This window comes from Anopheles stephensi, chromosome 2, assembly GCF_013141755.1.
Source record: "Anopheles stephensi strain Indian chromosome 2, UCI_ANSTEP_V1.0, whole genome shotgun sequence".
NCBI lineage: Eukaryota > Metazoa > Arthropoda > Insecta > Diptera > Culicidae > Anopheles > Anopheles stephensi.
The window spans coordinates 34,986,762-35,009,473 of NC_050202.1; the positions used below are offsets into that span (position 1 = coordinate 34,986,762).

Sequence of the window (22,712 nt, forward strand, 5' to 3'; positions counted from 1 at the left end):
GGTTCCGAAAAACTTGGAAATTGAAATAAAAAGTAAACATTATATCTAACTGGAGATGGTTCGTCGAAAGTTGGTTATTTAAATCGCGGTTAAACATTGTACAATTACAATACTGTTGCGTTGGTCATGATGGAACTGTGATGTTGTGCGAGTGATGCAAACCTTTCGTCCAATAGTCGATAGCGAAGGGATATGTATCTTTCCCAACGTCAACCCGCTTGTCGGAGCATTAATTAGAGTAATCGAATTACGTTCATCTTAGTCGAGGAAATGGGGACAGGATATGTAATTAGTACGCTTAGCTGAATTCATCTGTGGTGCTACAGATCTAGAGTATAAAAGAAACGAATTGATTAGACAGAACCACAGTCAACAACAGAGCTTTCAATCATTCATTGCATTCGTTGCGAAAGTAATCGACAGTTCAGTGAGTAAATCTCCCTATCAAACATGGTTTCCAACAAGACTGTTTTCATTGGTGTTTGTGTGGTGGTGATCCTTGCCGTCGTCAGCAACGCTCCCGTTGAAGCTAGCCCCCAAATTGGTAAGTGATGAACATATGGACGATACGAGTGGAAGTGCAAGCTAACGAATTTCGTTCTGGTTGTTTCAGAACTTATGGGTGGATATGACATTATTGGCATCTGCATAACCAACTGTGCCCAGTGTAAGAAAATGTACGGTGCGTTCTTCGAAGGTCATCTTTGTGCTGAAGCATGCGTGCAGTTTAAGGGCAAAACCATTCCGGATTGCGAGGACTTGAGCTCGATAGCTCCGTTCTTGAACAAAATGAACTAATTCGGGATTGATGTCGTGCAAAAGCTTAAGACGAAAAGCCATGTTTAGCCATAAAAATGGAAGTAACACAGGCATAGGATAAACAAACGTGAAGAAACTATAGTGAGCAGTGCCTGTTGGACGACGGAAGAAAATGATAACCAAATAAACGAACCCATTGACAAACTACCCTAAACCGAGTGTACGGGCTTTCTGTTTTGTTTTTTGGGGCCCCCGAACAATGCAAGAAGCTCTCTATTTGCACAAGCAATCGGTAGCTGACGGTGGGCAAGTGTTTAGACAATCCGGTGAACCCGAGGCACACCATATGGTGACCACCGTCGCGTTCATCAATCTACCGCTGCACGAACCGCCTTGGAAACGTATTGTTTGCCGAAGCAATTAAAAGAGCAGTTCTGGAAGCTCTCGATCGGGAGTAATCATAACAGTGCCCTATCGAGCGACTGGACGACGCCCTTCCCAGCCGGCATGGACGGTGAGCATTACTGGTAAAGGCTTGAGCACTATAAAGTGCTACCATTACGTTGCAATTGTCTGACATTAAGTGGAACGATCCGGGCGTAGAGTATCCTCAGCTCCCAACTGAGACGGATTTCTTTTGGGACCCTGGGGCCCGGGTGTTCCGTTCAAACGACGGCAAACCCGGCTACGCTAGCTACCTTCTCGGCGGATCAAGTGTTTGCGTCTGTTGTGATAGCTCGAGTGTCAGTTTCTTCAGATGTTTTCAGGGAGCCCCCAGCCTATGCATACACGCACCAGCAGGCAGGTTTTAGAAGTCTATATGCGCTTTTGGGTACAGGCCCCGACTTCGGGCTGGAGAATGAAGGTTTCGAGTCGAGCCTTTTGCCCCGAACAGTAAGTAAACACTTACTGGAGGAGCCTTAAGAGGCTGGTGTGATTTTTGTATGGCTCCACATTATACGCCAACACAACTGCTTACGACGCGATCGTGGGTAGAATTGTAACATATGGTTCGCTGGCCATATCAAATGTATGGAAATTAGAGTACTTGAAGCAGCGTGAAATGTTTGTAGTGTTCAAACTGAAGTGAGAAATCGAATTGTTCCGCGTCAAACTTCGTCAAACTGTTGACAGCTGTTGCTCCTTCTGGTGTTGAATGTCTTGTACTAAATGTCTGATCAAAGGGACGATAGATGGCTCCACGGTACACGGTGTCTAGCCTAATAGTAGAGCGATCGCCAACTGTGTCCTATCTATGTATAAAACTCACCTTGAACTACTACGATCCGTAGCGCTCGAAAGAGTTCATGTTCCCACGATACCTTTTTGACGCAAATCCTTGACGTGTTACCGAACGGCGTTTGAATTTGAAAAATGCCTCCACCTCGCAGCCGAAAGTGCCGTGCGAGCCGAATGATCAGCAGTACACATGAAAAATGTACCGCACTTTTAAACGAACCCAGAAAATCAATATTTGTTCCTGATTCTGTTGCCATTTACACCTTTTTTGCTCCTCTATGGAGCTGGAGAAGCTCACGGGCCGGCGATCGAAACCAACGATCGAGCAAACCGAAGCCAACATACCGAGGCGCGCTCTCCACGGTTCCGTTCCATCCGTGTTGGATGTGCGGTTGTAGGGCCGCACAAATCTTTGAGGACATGATTAATGAGATGTGTGTTAACCATTTTTTCCCTTTTTTTCCCCTGGTCCTTAAATCCAATAATTGAAGAAAACAGAGTACCAAACAAAAATCACCCGCGTGAGAGTAAAACGTATGAGCAAATGCTTCTTTTTTTGTTGCAGTTTGGTTCGACTAGTTCGACAACGCCGCCCTAGTCCAGCGTCATACCGCATCGCGGAGAGCGAGACCTACAAGTTCAATATTGAATGTTCGATGGGCAGCATTTGTATCCTCGTAAACCAATTTGTGTGCTTTCAAATTATCATCCATCAACTAATGGCTCAGCTGCCAAGAACGGTACGGTACGACAGGTTTTCGGAACAGGGACCCGGGCGCAATACGGCCGGGCAATATGGATGCGTTTGTGCTGCTCTTGATCCAAACACCCGTACCCGTTGGTAGGGTATTTCATTAGACTCCTCCGATGACCGTTACGTCACTAGAAATGTTTAAGAGAGGTCGCCAAACTACCGGCTTGATGATCTGTTAGAATAAAACCTTATTCCAAGGTGCCTGACGCAGCAGCATCAGGAAGCAGTTCACAGCCATTCGTGACTTACTAATTACTTACTCTCGTTAGAATCGCCGCGGTTCACACACGTTCTAATTAACGGTGTGTCGGAAAGCTTTTGCTAGCGGTGCGGAACAGACGAGCCAAAGCGCTTTTTCTCCCAAATATTGTTTGGACATGATTTAACAACATGTCTGGTGTTACCGACAATGGAATCTAATTTTAATTGCTCAAAAGTTAATGTGTTTTTTTACTGTGCCCGGTAGCCCGATAGCTGTGCAAGTATGTTTAGGATGGTTCCTGGTTTAGGAGGAGTGTGGTATTCGAAGCAGTACAGAAAAATGATTTGAACGCGCCAGTTTCGGTATGAGTAAATAAGTTTGTAAATGAAGAATACAAAATAAAATTGAATTGCGTAGCTTGAAAATTTCGTTTAAATATCTGGAAAGACTGAAACCGTAGCTATTTTAAGGTTGATTTTCTAACATATTTTTATTTTGTCTTTTGATATATCGAATTAAAAAAGTCAAAATTTCTTCAAGCTCATACTATCGTTAAGTCGGAACAAACCACTCAAATCACTATGACAGCTGTGATGATTCTTGTATGAAGTTGTACAAAAAATATTAACACGAGTGATTGCAGCTTCAACTTCTACTATTTATACCGTGGCTTAAATTAAAATAGAAATCCAATTGAACTAAAGTTACAACAGAACTCTGTCTCAGTACTTCTTGGCCTAACGACCTCTTAGATTATACCTACCATTGATTGCTAACTAGACTTAATGATAGCACGAAGAGTTGGATCCAGATGGGATTTGAACCCCCGTTGTGCCATGTGAAGCATTACAGCCCCATAGGATCCGTTCAGACGTTTTCCTCTTATTCTTCTTTCTTATCTGATGGCATGTGGAACCAACTATGTGATAATGTTCCATACACAAAAAAAATGAAGTCCGCTAGCCTGGATGTCGAGTGAAACAATGAGAATGAATGAGCTATGGGCTGACGGAAGAAATTTTGTCAAAATCGAGTCTTCGTTTGGCTTCCTTCCCTGGCACTACAACGTCGAGAGGTCTCGGCCTGCCATTTCTGGCTTTCAGTGACTTAATTATTTTAGTATTCAGCCTTTTGTACGGGGAGGCGGTCTGGATGAGATTTGCCCCACAGCGCATTCGTTTGGCTACCGTAATGCAAAATTTAGAATAAATGCGGCATAAACAACATTTTGACAGTATTTTGGTCCTTATTACACTATAAAATTGTAGCAAGTATAGACACAAAGTTTCTTGCTGTATTTCCTACAAACATCTTCCATGGATTGTCAAGCTATACTTGCCATAATAGGTCAACATTTCTTCATTCTCAAATGATGTATTTGTTTGTGGTGGAGATGTTTTGAATCTTGTGACAGGAATCTCGTTTCTTTAGGAGTCATTGAAGCCGGTGGTGATGATGCTGATACCCAAAGGCAGCATTCCGGGGGTGGCTTTCATTTCTCTGTTGACTGGTATTTGCTGGCTCGAGGCAGATATTCACAAACAGGAATATTGAACTGGGTTGCTGCCACCTTTGGAGACACGATGTCTGGTAGGTTTTGCTGCTTGAACCACACTGTTTGAATTATTTTAATAGCTTTCCCATAGTAGTTACGTATAATTTTGTTCACCCAATAATTCCTATATGACTGAAGAACGTCAGCAATGCCTTATAGGATCCAAATCATACGCGGATTTGGACTAGCATTGAGACTGTCGCATTAAGTTGATGAACAATTAGACGGGAAACATAAATTTGCGACACATTTTCAGTGAGACAATTATCTATAAATAACAGCTTTATTTAGAAATCCTTGCCATCCTACGGACAGCCCCACAAACGCATCGGACTTGTTTACGGATAGTCGATACAGCCCCGCAGTAGGAGGTAATCATCCGGTTCCGGTGAGCTTTTGTTCCCGTTTCTGATGCTGTGCGCTACGCAAGTCCGTTACCGGGGGCAGGTCGATTCTTATCTGACGACACAGCACGCCAAACCCGGGACCAGCGATGGGTAGTAATAAATTGATGTGAAATAATTTATTCGTAAGTGATTGTCCATTAAAATGTGATAATTATTAGATATGGTCAGCAGATACCGTATCATCTCTGGTAGGCTCGGGGGACTCGGGTTTTGTAGCCCGACGAGATGTTCCACCCAGTCGTCCGTGAGATGCCCGTTTTTGGGCTGCAAACTGTTGAACGAGTGACTTGATTTTGTTTGAATTTCTCACGATACCCTTTGGTGGCTGGTTGCTACTGTCAATTGGTATTTCAACAGCGAGCCAATCATTCCACTCCCCGAAAAAGTGTTGCTTCTGCTGTTCAAACGTTGTCGTCGTCGTCATCACACAAGAGCATCCCCATGGCATGACGACCTTCCCAGAGGCGGACGCTGCTGTCGAGACGAAGAAAAAAAAAAGACCGATATTGTCAATATTAACTAGCCCCATCCAGTTAATATTGAACGGGAAAGGCTCCTCGATTCCTCGACCAGTTCGACCGAAAATGGAGGAAGCGAGAAGATTGAAGCTCCCCGGGATAATGTAATTATCGTACGGGTGTCAAAATGAATATTTTATTTGGATGTTAATCAGTTTTGTTGTCTTGTCAAAATACGTTTCATGGTGATATTTTGTTAACCGAGAGCTAGAGGCTACTGTCCGGGGCTGTAGATCCTTCCACGGTGCTGGACGTTGGATCATTATGATATGGCAACAGGTGCAAATGTGTATTGTTTCATTAGTATACTATTTCACGGAAGCCATTATGATTTGCAAATAAAGCACACTGCTTCCAGGTCGTGATGCAGTGAGGCACTTCTTTCTTCGGTTCCTAGAACTCGTCGCCTTGAAGTGGCAGCGAGCCAGCACTCCAGGCCCGTTCGGTTCAAACGCTGATCAACATGATATCCGCTGTAAAACATCATTTGTTTGATAAGGTTTGCATGGGCCCACAAATTGCTGACTGATGTTACTGTCATCCATAACAATGCATCATACAAATCGTTCAGGGAAATGCACCAGCAAACTAATGTACGAAGCGTCCCAAGGCAAGTGCAGTTTCCATTTGGCCGTGAAGCCAACCTCCTTCCATACACTTCGCTGGAATTCTCATTCCGGATCATCTGCCGGTCGATTAATCCACAACCGAACCGAGGGCAGTAGGCACCTCGATCACGGTCCGGAACCCAGCACTAATCTGAAACTTTCCCGCATCAGGTAAAAGTCACACCATCATCCGCCTGCCTGGGCGGCTTACACGCAGTTATCATTTCAATGAGTAAGCAAAATAAATAAACATGAAATTATCTGCGCAGCACTGACACCGTCTCTCTCTCGCTCTGTCTCTGCTCCTGCCACCGGTGGTCTGCCAGGGCTGCCATGTGGCTGCAAACAAGACGATTTCAATCTTTCCCCATAACTCACAGTTCACCGGGCATTTCCTTTGCAGCGGCGGGCCCAGTGCACTCGGGCGGGTTTCGGTCCAGCATGCACGCTGGAACTTACCGGAATCGGGGGAAAAACAGCTCGACCGGACCGACGATGCTTTCACGTAGGAGAGCCGTAGGAGCCAGTGTTATTGTAGTTCGTATTTACGGGCATCTATCGGGCTTATTCCAGCCTGAGATATCTTCTCCCGAGGCATCCCGAGGCATCCCCGGGAATCCCGTTCCGGTTTCCTTTCCAGGAAAGCAGGAGGTGACAAAAGTAGAAATTATTCAGATTAGGCTTACATGTCTAATCCTCTCGCTTCGCCTGGCAGTGCGAAAGGGGTTTTGTGCCGGGCAGTGTCGGTGTTGCGTTGCGTTTAACATTTTTTCGGGTTATGTTTTGCTGCCGCATCGTGACTGTGCCGTGAGCAACCGGAGTTCGTCGAGCTTGTCGCCTGGGCACCGGAGCCCATAACGGCCGAAGGAAGATTCAAATGCGTCGATCTGATACAAAACCAAGAAGGACCATTTGGTTCTTTCCTTTTCTTTCTTTTTTTTTATTTTGGTGTGTGTGTGTGTTATTGTGCACTGAGTCTCCGAATAAATAAACAAACTTTGAACCAGGTTAACCGATGACCGGGTACAGATACAGGTCTAGTGCTTCCCGAATCAGGGCTTTCAGGTGAAGTTGCAGTCGCATTGTGCAGGCAATAACCATTTTCGCATACGGCACACCAGCTTCCCTTGGCAAGTTCTGGAAGATTTGGAATCTTCCTTCTCGTCGCTCCGTTCCATTTTTTTGGCGTTACGTTTGTTGCAACTTCATTGCAATCTGCCATCGAAAGACGGCTCCTGAGCCAGGACGCAAAGCAAAGTGGTAATTTGTTAGCGAACATAAAAGACTAAATAACACCGTCAGCCTATCGCGTAATGATTTGTAATACAATAACTCATCGATACCATTTTGGTCAGAGAGAGGCAAAACAAACAGAACGGCCTCGAAGTTCGATGTCATGCACGGTGCGGTTAATCGTATCAGTGGTATCGATTAGAAAATTCATAAATCCTGTTGCACACCATGTGGGATGCATTTGAAGCTGATCGAGCGTAGGTAAAGCAGGCGAATTCTCACTCCAGGGGATTCAAAGATCGCTGACACTTTGGTATCGGCGTTTGGTCGTGTTGGTTGGTTTGCTTGCTGGATTCCGTGTGCACATACTCCCAAGAACCTCGTTACCCTTTTTTCACTTTGTGAAAATTCGTTTCTTGTCCGTTACTCTCCAAGGATTTTTTTACTTGTTGAAACGTAAAATGGGGTTGTTAAAGTGATCATTTGGGTTGATTAGAGTGTAGCCTCGTTTCGGATCAATTTGTCAGGTAGCTTAAAAGAGTTCATTTATTTTTGAATCCAAATATATTTATTTATTTAACGTTTTTTTTTTGATAAAAAGTAATCTAGCATGGCGTAACCATGCGTAGTTTCCTAACATGGTATAAACAATTATCAACAAGTACTCAATAACTGTCTTGGCCTTTTGTTCCTGCTGGGTGCCTGGATGTTTATTTTCTCAAGAATTTACAATGTCTTGTCACTTACTTTTCTATACTGGAGATATTCCAGTCCGTATAACAGACACCTTCCCCGGTAACTGGGGTATATAGCGTCACGACATCGAACCAAAGAGACGTGAAAATATCAGGCGTGAAATTGATTCCAGCATATCAATTCTTAACTGTTGCGTTAGTGTTCACATGAAACGAGCTAATTCTAAAGTTGGCCAAACTAAATTTGACTTTAAAATGTATTACGAGGGTTCTTAAGGTCCTTGGCTATGCGTGAAATACAACCTAGCAAACGAAATGCTTTGGAAATTATTGGGACAGTGATAACGGCGCCGGTCTTCACGTGGCAGGACCGGAAACAAATCCCATCTAGATCGCCTCCCCGTACGCAGAGCTGGCTACTTTGCCGCGGGTAAAATCAAATCACAGAAAGCCAGAAATGACAGGTCTGACCTTTCGAGGTTGCAGTGAAGGAAGGAAGCCAAGGAAGAAGAAGAAGAATGTTCTTGAAAAGTCAATCCTCAGTTTAAAGATATTCCTTAAACACACATTACGTTTATTAGCGAAACTGATTTCTCAGCTGTGTACGCTATGTAGAACATTTATAGTCAAAACACTCACACACGCCTGATGAGTATACACACGCCTCTGATGTGTAGAAGCCAAATGGAACAAATATCTCTCAAATGTTTTCGATGCTCACGCGCAGAAGAATTTTTGACTGTGTATGTGCGGAAGGACGGTGGAGGAGTCATTTCTCTGATTAGATGTATGCGGTGGTCAATTGAGTCATTTGGAGGGCCCTTCAGCGAATTCGAATTTTAACCGCCACAGGGTGTATGCGTTGTACGGTGATCTCGATCGGATTGATCATACATCGAATTAAACTTAAAGGCTCCGCTGGGTAGAGAGTCCTCGCTGAATAACAAAAAGACTTCAAAAATGCTGTAGGCTATGATGAGTAACTAAGTAAGTAAACAAGTACATTAGGAAGTAAATCAAATGTATTGCATACGAAAATGCTTGAGTGAATCTCCGTAAGCTTTTTTTTACTATGAAGATATTAGTTTAATTTTAGTTTCGTTTGGGATTTGTGCCAAGTCCCATATCAAAAATATGCTTTCTAAGGAACGATTAATTTTAAAGACCAATTCTAACGTGCAGACCAAAAGAAAGCTCCTAAGATATAGGTAACAAAAACCACAACAGAACCGATAATGAGTCCAACACCTACACAGTGCAGTTCGCTACTAAGTGCTACTGAAACAGATCGTTTTACATCGATAATAGCACCTATTTACATTCGCTGAAGCGTCCAGCGAAGCAATTCAATGAGAAATGCAACTAAAATCTACAGAAACGGCCACACTTCTTACCATCGAAACCATCGTTTATCTCCATACATGCGGCTCGGTACCCTCGCGCCCTCCCTACACACAAATTAGAGGACACTGTGGTAGCAGACGAAACATGGACCGTTTATCTGGGAACAAGCATTAGCTCCCGTGCTGACGGGTTCGTTTATAAGGGTTGGTTGATTGTTTTACAGTGGCTTCTTTGACACCGAGATCGTACCTCGATCACCCGAGGTCAGATTTCAGGTCCCCGTGGTCCCCGATGGGCCCATACAAACAAACCAATTCGAATGCTCGCTTTCGTACTTTTCTCACGTTTTCGTTCAACATTTAATAAGATTTTAATTAGACTCGATTTGAATCCGATGCCCAATATTTCGTAGATTGTGCAGATTGTTTGCGATAAGCGAAACCGGGTAATGTGCACCGTTTGCCCGGAAGGCACCAGACAGTGGCTCGAAGGCCGTTGGCGCTCGGGCAGATCGAGTTGATACTTTTTTGTTGCCATGTTGCGCACCGAGTGGATGCCGGCAGAATGCTGCGGATGTGTGTGCCTTACCGTATCGTGTGAGCATCGTCTGTTGGGAATTTTATGGACCGTTCTTACGCGATTGCCCAAGAGTCGCGGGACGGGGGTGATCCGAAGACGCAGGGTACAGTACGACAATCAGTGACATCCCGTGGACTTCGGTAGCAGTTTCTCAGGCGATGTCGTCCAATTCTTGCTGGAATCTGGTGGCCCGATCATGCGCCTCCGCTTTTAATCGCCAGCTTCCGTTACGGTTCTGGCGTGTCAATGGCGCAGACAGTGGATGGTGGCGGCTGGAACGGGCAGCTGCGATGTAGCAGTAATTTGAGCATGCTGGGATCAAGCAGCAGAACATTTATTGTGCATGTTCTGTTCAATATCGTGCCAAAAGTGGATTAACGATAGCGCACCACACCAGCAACAGTGGCTGGGTTAAAGTTCCTCCGTGAGCACAGCTAAGCGAGACGTTAGTTTCGATCGGCTAGTGTGGATGAACCAATGAACTTTGCTTCATCTGGCGCCAAAAGGCTATCGTCGCGATTCAATTGGTGTTTGGGGCACATTCTCCCGGTTTGCCATGGTCAATGTTAGCAAATAAGCCACTCCGCTTTGTTGAAGCATTCTTGCAGCACGGAATCGGCTGCACTGGAGCCGTGTTTAGATACACAACGCCGCGGAGCATGCAGCAAAGAAGGAAAGCGATATAAAGTGTGTCTGAAGCAGGGATCATCTCGTAAAATCCCTGAGCATGAGTGAGTGGGAGCAACAAAATGCAGGAGTCGCGCGTGCAGCCAGCCAGTCGTCCAGCCGGTATAGACAGTGAAACAATTCAAGCGTTCACCCCGTGCGCTTCACTGTTTGCTGACGGGTTCAGAAGATGTGTCCACATACTCAATGACCCAATATTACCCGGAAGAAGAAGCGCAAACCGCTTCACCTGAGCGCTCGATCCTACTTGGGACCACCCAAGCGCACTGCGGCCAATCGCCGCAAAGTTCGTGCAGTCGCATGTCGCATGCCGGCCGTACGGTAGCCGCAACAGAAGTTGGTGGGCCGCGAGCACGGTCAGAGCATAAGATGACAAGCGCAAATAGCACTTGGAAAATCTAATAACAATAAAACGTTCACCTTTTTCGCAAGCGGGATCCGAAGGGATCTTGGGAAACGCTTGGTTGAGCGATTCGTGCGTGGCTTGCGCCTGCCCGGCTGACCGTTTTCCGAAATCGCATCAGCTAATCCCATCAACCGATGAATCATAAGAGAATCTCTTTCGCTCCGGTCACCGGTCCCCAATGTTCGCCAAGATACCAGTGGCCCCCAAGAGAAGCGTTTGCCACTTGTAAATGCAAATTTTGCTACCACATTCAACCGGCCGCCAGCAGCTCCGGGAGGGAAGATGATGCACCGTGTGCCTTTCACTGGCTGGCCGCAGTGTTCTATGGCCGGGGCGTCCCACAGCATGCGAGGCTGTGGAAGGACGCAGTCGAGTGAGTACAAGCCAACCGAAGTCCGTATAGGAGTTGTACCAAACAAAAACAATTGCTCATCGATCGTCCGGATGTCACGATCGCCAAATGGCGAGAAATGTGCGTGCAGCAACGGGTTTCTTGGCATATCTGTTTGGTTGTTGTTGTTGAAGTTTTCTTCCGTATGGTTTCAAGGAAATCAGTAATAAAATCGAGTTGATTATTTAAGTTTAAAAGCGTTCAAAATGCGACCCTTGTCCGAGAAGAAAGGCACAATCAATGTGATATTGGCAACAGTTCTATATTTTATTTTGAAAATACTCTGTGCAGAGAATTATATTTGAAGCGAAATCTTAAGAGCTCTTTATCAATCGGGACACCATGACATCACTTCTCTTAGTACTCGTTTCAGGCAGGTCAAAAATCATGTAAACGCAGCAGTGTCAGTGAACAGTGATCGTTAAAAACAATCCCTAATGTTTACATTATTAACTACGCCATATCGCTCATCCTGGAGAATTGGAGAGGAACAAGATATATTTATTCGTTTCGTTGCGGTATATGAAGGCATTCTTGCATAATCCCCGACCGACCACTTTCCAATACTGGGTAGAACTCACTTAGTCGTCTTAATGATATTTAATCCTTTTCCACCCCCAGCTTGATGTGTCATCGCTTGATGGTGGGCCAACCGCTAGGGGGGCCAGAAAGGTAACCCACATCGTTAAGCAGTCCGTTTAGCGACAGGCGATAGCAGCGAGAAGTATCAAGATTCTCGGATGGCACCTTTCACACCTAGCATGGATTTATTTCCCACGGCTGAACCTCTCATCCGCTCAATGCGTTGTACGATGGATGACCACGGTGAGCGCGATCGCGTACAGGCGCACGCGCGCCTTCGATCGTGTGTTTCAAATATTTCTAAATTAATGATGATAATAGTTTAAGATGACTTTTATAAATAAGAATATTATTATAATTCATAAAAATTACATTTCATTAATTTTACCAACATTATCATTATTCCTGTTCGAGTTACGCCGCCGAGCGATCGCCGTCGATTAGCAACGGCCGCCCGTTTCGAACCGAGTGCGCTCTGATCGCGGTGACATCGGGAAACAGTTTTCCTGTCCCACCTTTTGGAAGACCTTACCAACCTGGGGGGGAAGATACAGGGAAAAGCTACGTACAGCTACGTAGAGCATGGTAAAGCAGCAACAGAAGCGTTGCTGGTGAAGAACGCGGCGAAAGGTTCACGTCGATGATGGAAGCGAGTGGATCGAGCATTTGAGACCAGTGCGGTAAAGAGAAGTCCAACGAGGACAACGACAACGACGACGACGACGGACGGTGAAGGCAACCACGATTAGGGAGCAGAAAGCTGAATGTCAACTCAATGAAAATGGGCAACCGGCCTCGTTCTGTTGGCAGGTCTATCAATACTGACCACACAAGATGGGACTCGGAGAGCTATTTTTCAATTGCACCCACCCTGTCAAACCCTTTTTCTAGGTCGCTCCCGGCACAGGTGAATGTGTTTAAGATGTACGATACGTAGACGCACTGTTTTTGACTAATAAAATCAACCGCGTACGTGTAGCTCAGTGAGAGTCGCTGGAGCTTAAGCCAGGGCAAAAGGGTGTGAAATTCTTCCAGGACGCATCATTCTCATGGTCCCTTTTGAATGATTCAACGCGTGTGCTGAAGATTATGTTGTAGGGATGAAAACGCTAGAACTTCCATTTCCTGTGTCCAGGACGTGACCAAATAGCTAAGTGTTCTTGGACGAGATTGGGAAGAATATTCTAGGCATGGGAAGTTCGAATTTTTGTAATTACTCGGTGTGAAAGATGGTTGAGAGCTGCAAGTAGAAGTAAAAGAAAAGTATTTTATTGGATAAAAGTAAGTGGCTCTCAAATCAAATTAGTATTAAGGCACAATAAGAGAACTGAGTGCTGATCTCTCGGAATCGGAACTATCTGGTTTCGATTCCATTCCCAGAATTGATTTTAATTTCCGAATCAATTCCAGAACTGATGTCGATTTTGGAGCCAATTTTGGGACTGATTCCTTGATAACATACATACTAGGAACAAAACTTGATGTTGACTTGATTTGAAAATGACTAAAACTTCAAAAAAGCATTGATAACAAATCAAGAAATGCATCATCAACGTGCATTATAAAAAATAACGGTTGGAGTTGATTCGGATTTCGGAAACATTTTCAGAACCAATTCCCATTTCGATTCTGATTGCAGAACCGATTACGATTCCAGAACCTATTCTTGCTCTGGAACCGAATCTGATTTCGTAACCAATGTCGATTCCGGAACATATGTCGTTTATCGAACGAATTCCGGAACTTTTTTCCGATACCGGAACCAATTTTGATTCTGAAACCGATTCCGAAACTAGTTCCGGGCCTACTTATTGGAATTGATTCCAGAATTGGAACCTTCCGGGATCGATTAGGACCAAAACATAATTTTTCCTATCACTGAAGTGAACCTACGAAGATGATCGATCTTCTTTAAAACTAATATAAAACTAATGAATGATTTTTTTGTATAACCTTTCCAAAAGAAGTTTTTAAATATTGTGAATGATGTAACAACGCATCAAACAATCTTCTTTAAAAGTATGTAAATCATTTTGGTATTATCTGTTTCACAGCAAAAACAAAAAGATGAAAGCAGCAGCACTTGTGGGAGCAGCGTTTGAGTAATAAATGTTGAAGCGGCAAACGTATAAGATTTCGAACCCTGGTTATCGAACCCATTGCGGTCTCTTTCCTCTGAAAAACAAACAGCAAAAAACAAACGCTCGTATAAAATGCTAAGCTTTCTAAAGCAAAAGAAATAATCAAAGCTATTAAAAGGAACTCCGAATTGCTTTTCTGTCTTCGAATGGAAAAATAATACCCCACCCGATCGGATTTGATCGGATGTTCGTCAACCGCGTCAATTAGCTAGTGAGCGATCTAGGAAATTGGAAGGGATCGACCATTTGACCGGTGTTAAGGTGAATCCATTAAAATCTGAAAGATAGTATTCGCTTCGATTTCTCAGCCAGTGTTCTAATATTGCCGAAGCCCGGCCGGTCCGGTCGGTACCGTATTGGAATAGACATGTCGCACCAATCATTGATCATTGATCTGATTTCTGTGAAACGAAATAGACATTTGAAACAAATTGGAAGACGGATTTTCGTTCGATAAAACCGGTAGCTTTCATGGCTTTCCGTGCGTTCGTAATGGGTGGAAATAAAAATGAGCCGTTTCCGTCAATCTAGATTCGAACGAAAAAAAGGGTTCTGAAAAGCAATAAATTGTAACGTGGACCGCGTACGGTGACAGAAGGTTTTGATGGATTGTAGAATGGGTTTAAACGGTGGAAGGAAGTGTTTGGTGTTTGGATAAAGTGTATCTTATTTCAACAGAATCCCCCTATTATCAGATTCGTATTCTGAGCAGGCGCAATGCAGGGCGAAGACTATTAAAAGCCGTTCATAGTACAATTGTTCAGCAAAGTTGAAAAAACTACTCCCTTTGCAGAGGGTTTCAATACTTTTGTTAATAATTTGCTCCAGATTGAAAAGGGTGAACATGTCGGATTTAATTTTTTTATATTCTTATACATTCAATGAGACATAAGATACTTAATATATGCATGTTTTTTCCTCTTTTTTATAGTAAAAAATTTATTGAAAATTGGAAGGATGTTAAACAAGAAAATTCCGTTTTGCCCAAAGCTATTTTGAGCTCGGAATTTGTTCTATTGTATTTACCCAGGATGATAATCGTATAAAGAAAACCATTGATTGGAATAAAACATTCCTCTTTAACTTTTACCTTAAAATATTTACTTCTTTATTTTAAAGTTTTAAGTATCTCCTACTTTTTCAAATAAAAGATGTATTAGTTAACAGAATATATTTAATAAACAATTTAAAAGACCCATCAGGTCATAAGCTCTATGCTGATGACTCAAAAAATTTCCTTAGTGTATCCTCGTATATCACAAAATGTTTTAACCATCAACTAAAAGCTTTTGACCATTAACTTATCACGATCATGTAGAGATAATCGTTTCAAATGCTTACAGAACCATTGTCATTATTCGCCTGCTGACGCAAGATATACGGGACTCTGCTCAATGCGTTGTACTGCAGCCTGATTCGTCTCACTCTGGAATATGCTTCGATTATTTGGCGTCCTGCTAGTTAGGAACATATATCTTAAACTGAAAAAATTCAACTCTACTTCTCTAGGATGGTCATCAGACAATTTATTGGCCATGCGAGCTCGTCACTTAAATCTTATCAAGTTCAAGGTGATCGTTCTTATCTAATCTTATCAGCAAACCATGATCCTTGGTAGATTAATTCCACTGGAAATTGATAGTCCTGCTCCTTCCGGAATCATGCGTCCTCGAGTAATTCTTTTTGTTTCTTATCGACGTACTCGTTAAGGAGTATTAGACTCTTTCGTTCTATATCAGCGTCAGTTTAATGTTTTCTATTCATGCCGCTTTCTTTTTTTCCCTCCTGTCTTTCGTCGTCTGCTTTTAAACTCATTTATTGGGTATTTATTGTTTTATTGCGTTATTCATGGTATCAATTCGATTGAATTAACTCGCGTATATTTAGTAAATTTAATTTTAAGGTAGATTGTAAGTTTTCTGTGTGTTGACACACAGAAAAGCAATTGAAATAAACGGAATACTTAGAATTATAAAGATACAAGATGTTCAAAAAGATCAACTCATTATGCTTCAGATTTCGACGAAAAAACGAATGATAATAAGAAAATAATCAACGTCATACAAAGCAGTTAATGTAAGATAAATCCAATAACCTATTAAATTCGGTTCGTAAGCTTACCGGTTATCGTTGGTTCCTAACGATTTAGCTTTTTGTTTTTCTTTTGCATGGAATCGATGTTGTAGTTCTTCCCCTTTCCAGCTGCATGCTGCATTTGGCAGTACTCTCTTTAACGTCCCTTTTTGTCAAGTATTCCATCACACTATCAACCGGTTTGTCTACCCGGATTACATATAAGTCTATGCAAATTGACAATTGAATTTACCCATTCTTCACATTCGCCCCGTGATGGGAGCAGACAGGCCCGGAAGGGAATCCGTTAGGTGGAATTTGCATGGTGATATTTGTTATATTATTATACTATTACTTGCCAGTTCCACCTCAACGTCGAGCATTAATTTCCACCCATTCCCACTGTTTTCTCGGTGGCATCCAAAACTCTGGAGCCAACTTTAGCGTTTCGCTGAGAAGGTGGACAAGAAACACACTTCCGTTCCCACCTATCTCATCGATCGCTATTCGATGCCGTTCCTCTCGGGCGTCTTGCTCTCGCGCTGGATGAAGATTCACCAAATGGCGATTGGGTCGTTCACTTACCGTTTACCATCGATGTGGTCCGATCGATGAAACCGATCCGTTTGGCTCGAGTGGATTTCTGGAAAGTGCTTTCACGGGTCAATATCTGTTCGGCGCCCCTTTTTTTCTCTGCCGGTCCAACGCTGTTTGATGATGATACAGATGATACCGGGTTGGGAGCTATTGGAGGGCCGGCCAGAATAGCACACAACAGGTACTTCTGGAGTTCGTTCGTTCTGTTCATTCGCATTTCATTTCCTTCTTCAGCAATTGTCCGTTTGCCATCAAATAGATGTTTATGCATGCAAATGTTCTTTTAACTATTTCCTTCCTTTGGGCACTTCGGCTAGAGTAGCGTTCCCGGCGAGCGGCCAGTAGCCGCAAGACGGATGGTCATCGATGGAGGGCGAGCTTTTAAGAATCATAATCCAGGAATAGCCGTACGTTGTTGGATTGGTAATTGACGCATTGTACCACGACAAACAAACACCACCGATGTGAGGAAAATGGGGAAGTGACGACGAGCCGGCTTTTCAATTCGCCCCCGGTCGCGATCGGCCAAATGCAAATACGGTTTGCGCCAAATGTTCTGTGCCCTGCCCAAGAAAGTGCCACCAAATGGTAACTGGTCGACTGCTGTTCGTTGTGCCGAAACGATCACAGCCAACCGGAGGCGCGTATGCATAGTCAATGAACTTTCCGGAGCGGAAATCAATCGCCGAGCCGAGTGTGAACTGGCTTAATTTGTGCTGCATATGGCGAATGACTCACGCCGTAAATGGGCGCACAACCAACTGGGCTTTAGGGGACCTGGCTGACGGATGGACGACGACGGATGGATGGTCACTTTTGGCTATTCCTGTCATTCATCGATTCCTGCCATCCGCTCAACGGGGTCGAAAACACTGGAACGAAAACAACCGTAACAACGCACAACTGAACGGTTGTACGGGTGATCGCTTCTCTCACTTGGGCTTAGGACCGGACCAGGCGAGCGGGTGTCGACAGTGTTGTCTAGGCACGAACACACAGAATGCACAAACATAATTGTCAATATTGAAACGTACTGCGGTAGAATGTTAATGCGTTTTCCGCATCACTCCAAAGCAGTTCCAGTTGGTGAATCGTTCGTAATCGGCACTGATTTACTGATCGAGCGGGCATTGTACATGGCGTGTGCTAGGATGTCTTGCACACATAGCTGTAAACATGTAACGATCCACTCAAACAGTTCTCGCCTGAACGTATGAACTTATAAACTAAATGGTTGGTTTGTGTGTGCTTGGTCGTGCTTTTTGTTGCTATAGTTATCGCTTGTAACAGAACGACAGAAAATCTTACAACGTTTGAATAATTGTCCAAACCCTGTGCGGATAAATGTTGGCTTGCTTGTTGCGTGGCTTGTTTGTTACCGTATTGTTTTGTGGGTCTTTGTACGTCTTATAGAGCGATTTAAACATGCTCATCATGCTAATTGTCACCAACCAGCACGGTCAGCCCAGGTCATAACACGGTAGCCGTGGTACGTGAGGCATGCAGCACCAAGAAACCTCAAGTGTTCGGTTACGAATCCTGGCTGCATTCGAATGTGAAACAACGTTTAATAACCAATAATAAGAAGTTATATAATTTATGGTTCAGTCACAAATTCACCGCGCTGCCGTGTCCGATCGAGCATTGTATGCAAAATAGTTTCGATTGATGGAATGGAAGTTGCCTTCTGCTCGGCGAATGGCGTACGAATGGTAGAACGTGCTGAAGAACCGAGTTTTCATTCATCAAATTCTTGCACCGATACCGATTTGCCTGGGCCAGCGCAAAAGCCACGGTACCGAAGGAGAGGTTTTGCTGATTTGCTTCGATTTAAATGATATTGTTGTGGCAGTAGAGGCAGCAGCTACGTTGGCTGGTTTGGGCGAAAGCGTTTGCTGCTCCGCCGTTTCAATGGTTGTGTTAAAATGAGCTCAAATCGAAATAAATCAAGATTCTATCGTTCTCTGGTTTGTTTTTCACCGCAAAACGTTGGAAGCATATCAATTTTTAGCGATTCACTTAGGGTGTGGTACATTACTATCACATTGGATGGCACTTTGGTATCAGTTGCCCAGCATAACGCGAATCTGTATTGCGGTTCTGACTGACAAGAATTATGTTATTTGAAATGTATTTTTTTTCTTATGGAATGGCCTGGCCAAATAGCTAAGTGAAGTTTTATCATATTTATTTAAAAAAAAGGTCTCGTTTTGATTGCGTTCATTTGGCCTCGCAACAAGAGCTAAGTCCTAACGACGTTAATGTACCCAGAGGTGACTTATATGATCTTTAGGCCTAAGGATAAAATGATAATCAGCAAAAAATGACACTCCATTGGGGTTACTGGTAGGGCGAAGCTGGTCAAGGCGTAAGAACCCTGCACAAGGACTTTAAAACTAGCGTAAGCAGTACACTAACTTTGAATGACAATATACAGGATGTACTAGCTATATTTGACAGTTTGGTTTTTTTATCACTTATTCCAAAGCTTACAATGTGTGTAAAGATTGAGAAAAATGTCGAGCGAATCAAACAAGTACAACCCACTTGAATTATGGAAAAAATCACATGGATAATAATGGTTTGTGCCGGAGAGCCGCAACGAAACATCATGAAAGTTTGAACACCGTGAAATTAAATCGAAGTGAGATAGAAAACTGTGAAGACTGAGAACGTTTTGAGAAGAAATGATGCCCAATAGGCAATCGAATTGCGTTCGACTGACGCATTGCTGCCGAATTTCCCAGTAAAAGGCCTAACCAGGTCCACAGACCTGAGCCCCTTTGATTATTTTGTTCATGGCAAAGTTAAAAGAGAATTCATCAAGATGAAGTTAGTCACTCAAATAATATTAGTTTTGGCTGCATTTTCCACGATGATAGTACTTGTTCCAAGTTGCGCTGGTGGATCGCGGTCGTTATCTTCCTATCAAAAAGTGTTTTAAATGATTTGAAAAAATCAGCAGGGGACTGTCAAATATAGCTCGGACATATAACAGTCACGGATAATTAAATGAATTACATTTTGTTCGAATCTTACATTAAAGAAGCATTCCACAAATGTAACTTTATCAAATTCCTCTCGGTTGACCCTAAGGCACGTTTATCGGATATTAGCCATGGTTGTTTTCAATATTCACATTTCTTCAGCATTATCTGGACCAATACGAATACTTCATTTCTTGATTATAGGCTTTCCCCCGAAAAAAATGAAACTTCAACCATGCCGATGTAGAGTCTCAGTTATCCTCGTTGATTTTAACTGCAATTTTAACTACAATACAATTTTTACTACAAGCCAAACACTGTTGAATTGTCGGAAGCTTTGTCTGAATAATCTTTTACGTAATTTTACAGAGAAAATATTTATAAATTAGAAGCTGCTTGAATGACTTATGAATATCTATGAAAATGAATGAAAATCTATAAAATATTTATACACACAAATTTTAAAAAAGTAATCTAAGGTAATTTTTAGTCAAATTACATCACCAATCTAATCCAAATGAAAAAAAGTATGTAAATTATCAATTAAAGTTGATGAGTAGAAACAAGCGATAAAAAATAAATATGAATGTTTTTGAATTTTAAAATTAATAAACTATCTAACTTTATTGTAAAATACGTGCACTTATATGAGAATGTCAAGAATCGATTTCTCGATTTATCAAATGTTATGTTAGTTTTTTCAACATCTGACAATAAAGTTTGCAAAAAAGCTAATTCGTTTCGCTGCAAATTGACATCATAACCTCAATGATGCCGATTTTAAAAAAAGTAGGTGGTCTTCTTCTTTTGTCCATCACTGTATGCTGGCTTTGTGTTTAGCATGTATGATGCAATTGTTGACAGAGTCGCTTTGACATTTGATCCTTAACTAAAAACGTCTTTTTAATCGAAAACAATTTTTTAAAGCAACTTTACTAATATACAATTATAATACACAATAGCATATCAGATGAAGAAATTTTGAATTACGCCTCAAAGCTGAAACATTTCCGTTGTCTGAAAAAAGTTTGAATACTTTTTTGTTTCCCCAAATTAGCACCCGAGCAAAACAAATCCCAGAAAACTATGTGTCATCGCCGTAACTTGATTTCGTTCCTGTTTGTTGTGCAATAAATTACCTTTATCTGAAACTAATAATCATCTCCCTTTTTTTTGCAAGTCTTCGCTGTCGTCCTGATAGTGTGGTACCAGCGTCACTCAACTTTGACATTTTAAATCATAACCTCCTGCACTCACACGCTGTGCCCAACGATGTGTACGCTATCCGCGGTTCGTAACGAGAAGTACGAGAATCTCATCAGCAGGGTCACCGCTCATCGTCGGCCCCGAAACCAACGTGGAAGATGTGTACATCGGCGCGGTTTCTATCACGCGTGCGTTTCGTCGAGGGCGAATCTGTACGAATCGGTACGATGTAGCTTTAATAACTGCATTATATTCCCGCTCGAACCGGGCTGCACGCGTCTCCGGGACGCTGATCAAGATGGAGCAGCTAACGGGCACCGCACGATGGGCTGCTAGTTGATCGCCAACACAGTGCTGCGCTGGCACGAGCGAGCACTGTCTATCGCCCATCCCGTGCGACCCGTGCTGGAATTGAAGGTGAAGGAAGCTTTCGCTGCAGAATTGATCCAATCTGAGACGAAAAAGCCTCTCAGCACATATGTGTGTGCCCGTTGCGTTGCGTTGGCGCGGGCGCGTCCAGCTATAAAATCAATTTTAATTACTCTCTAATGAAATGAGCAAGTTAATTAAATTTTTACGATTTGATTTACTGGCGGTGGTCTCTGGCCCTGTTGATATTGCACCGTTTTGTGTATTGTGCTAGAACGGTGCTAGCCGGGCTGTGGGGATGGTGATATACGTGCCGGTTTTATTGAACGTTCCGCGAATAACCGGTTAAAGCTTTACTCCAGCGATTTGGACCAGGTGTTGAAGTTAGATCATTCGATGTGCAGAAAATTCCGTTGATGAAGGACTTGATGAAGGACTAACAGCCGCTTAGAGTTGCCATATTGCAGCAGAGAACTATATAACGAATTCTGTAGTTATATAAAGGCTATAAGGAAAAGTAGATCCCATATGAAAAATAAGAGGAACAAACAAAACGTTAGAAAATCAATGTTTAAAGTAGGAGCTTCAGAACACATGTCCTAAACACAAGTCAAGTAAATAGGCCCGTTCAAATGGACGCACGGGCCCTAAACTGATATTAATTGTCAATAAATTATGTCAATCATCCGAGGCTGCAGTGATCCGAGCTTAAACGTCACTCATTACGAAATTTTTCGCATTATACTGATCAATCAGTCCGTGCTGCGTGTTATTAGCAAATTCTCGCCTCTTTCAGCTCCGGCGAGTGACCGCCGATCCATCATTGCCGCATTGACAGCATTGACTTCACGATCTTCAGAGTGTTGGCTGTGTTTGATCACGGTTTGGCTTTCCCCGGCGATATCCGTGCGTTACATTCGACCGTGCCAGATAAATCGTTCCCTGCCAGCTAATCTCTTTACCGGCGCACCAGTCAGATGCAGTTCGGCGATCCGTTCCATTCCAATCCGGATGTCCAATCGGTTCCAGCATCGCACAGCTACCACACCGGGTGGTGAACCGTTTTGATCATCGCCCAATAATGTATCGCACAAGGGGCTTGATTTCGGGTTGACAAAACGCGCTACGGTTACGTACACTCTTACGCCGCCGTCTGGATCGAGCTCGTCCCGAACTCGCATCAATCATCTTCGTTCGGAACGAAACTTTCCAAATTGGACGTTTTAGGACCTCGGTGTTTGTGGCCTTACTTCGTCTCGTTTGCTCTCCAACCCAGCCCCGTTAGGTCGGTTCGATGAGCAATCGGGGCAGCAATACGGGATTTCACGCATAACAAATTCTTCCAGCAACTACTGAGGCGCAAAATTCACGCTCACGCTG

General features: G+C 43.2%; 1 protein-coding gene across 1 annotated transcript; it reads left to right on the forward strand.

Moving 5' to 3' along the window:
* Positions 1-381: 381 nt before the first annotated feature.
* LOC118507925 (eclosion hormone) lies at positions 382-963 on the forward strand. The gene is made up of 2 exons (XM_036047228.1): positions 382-544; positions 614-963. Exons 1-2 carry the CDS (start codon positions 451-453, stop codon positions 796-798), a joined length of 279 nt encoding a protein of 92 aa, XP_035903121.1. The 5' UTR covers positions 382-450; the 3' UTR covers positions 799-963.
* Positions 964-22,712: the final 21,749 nt, after the last annotated feature.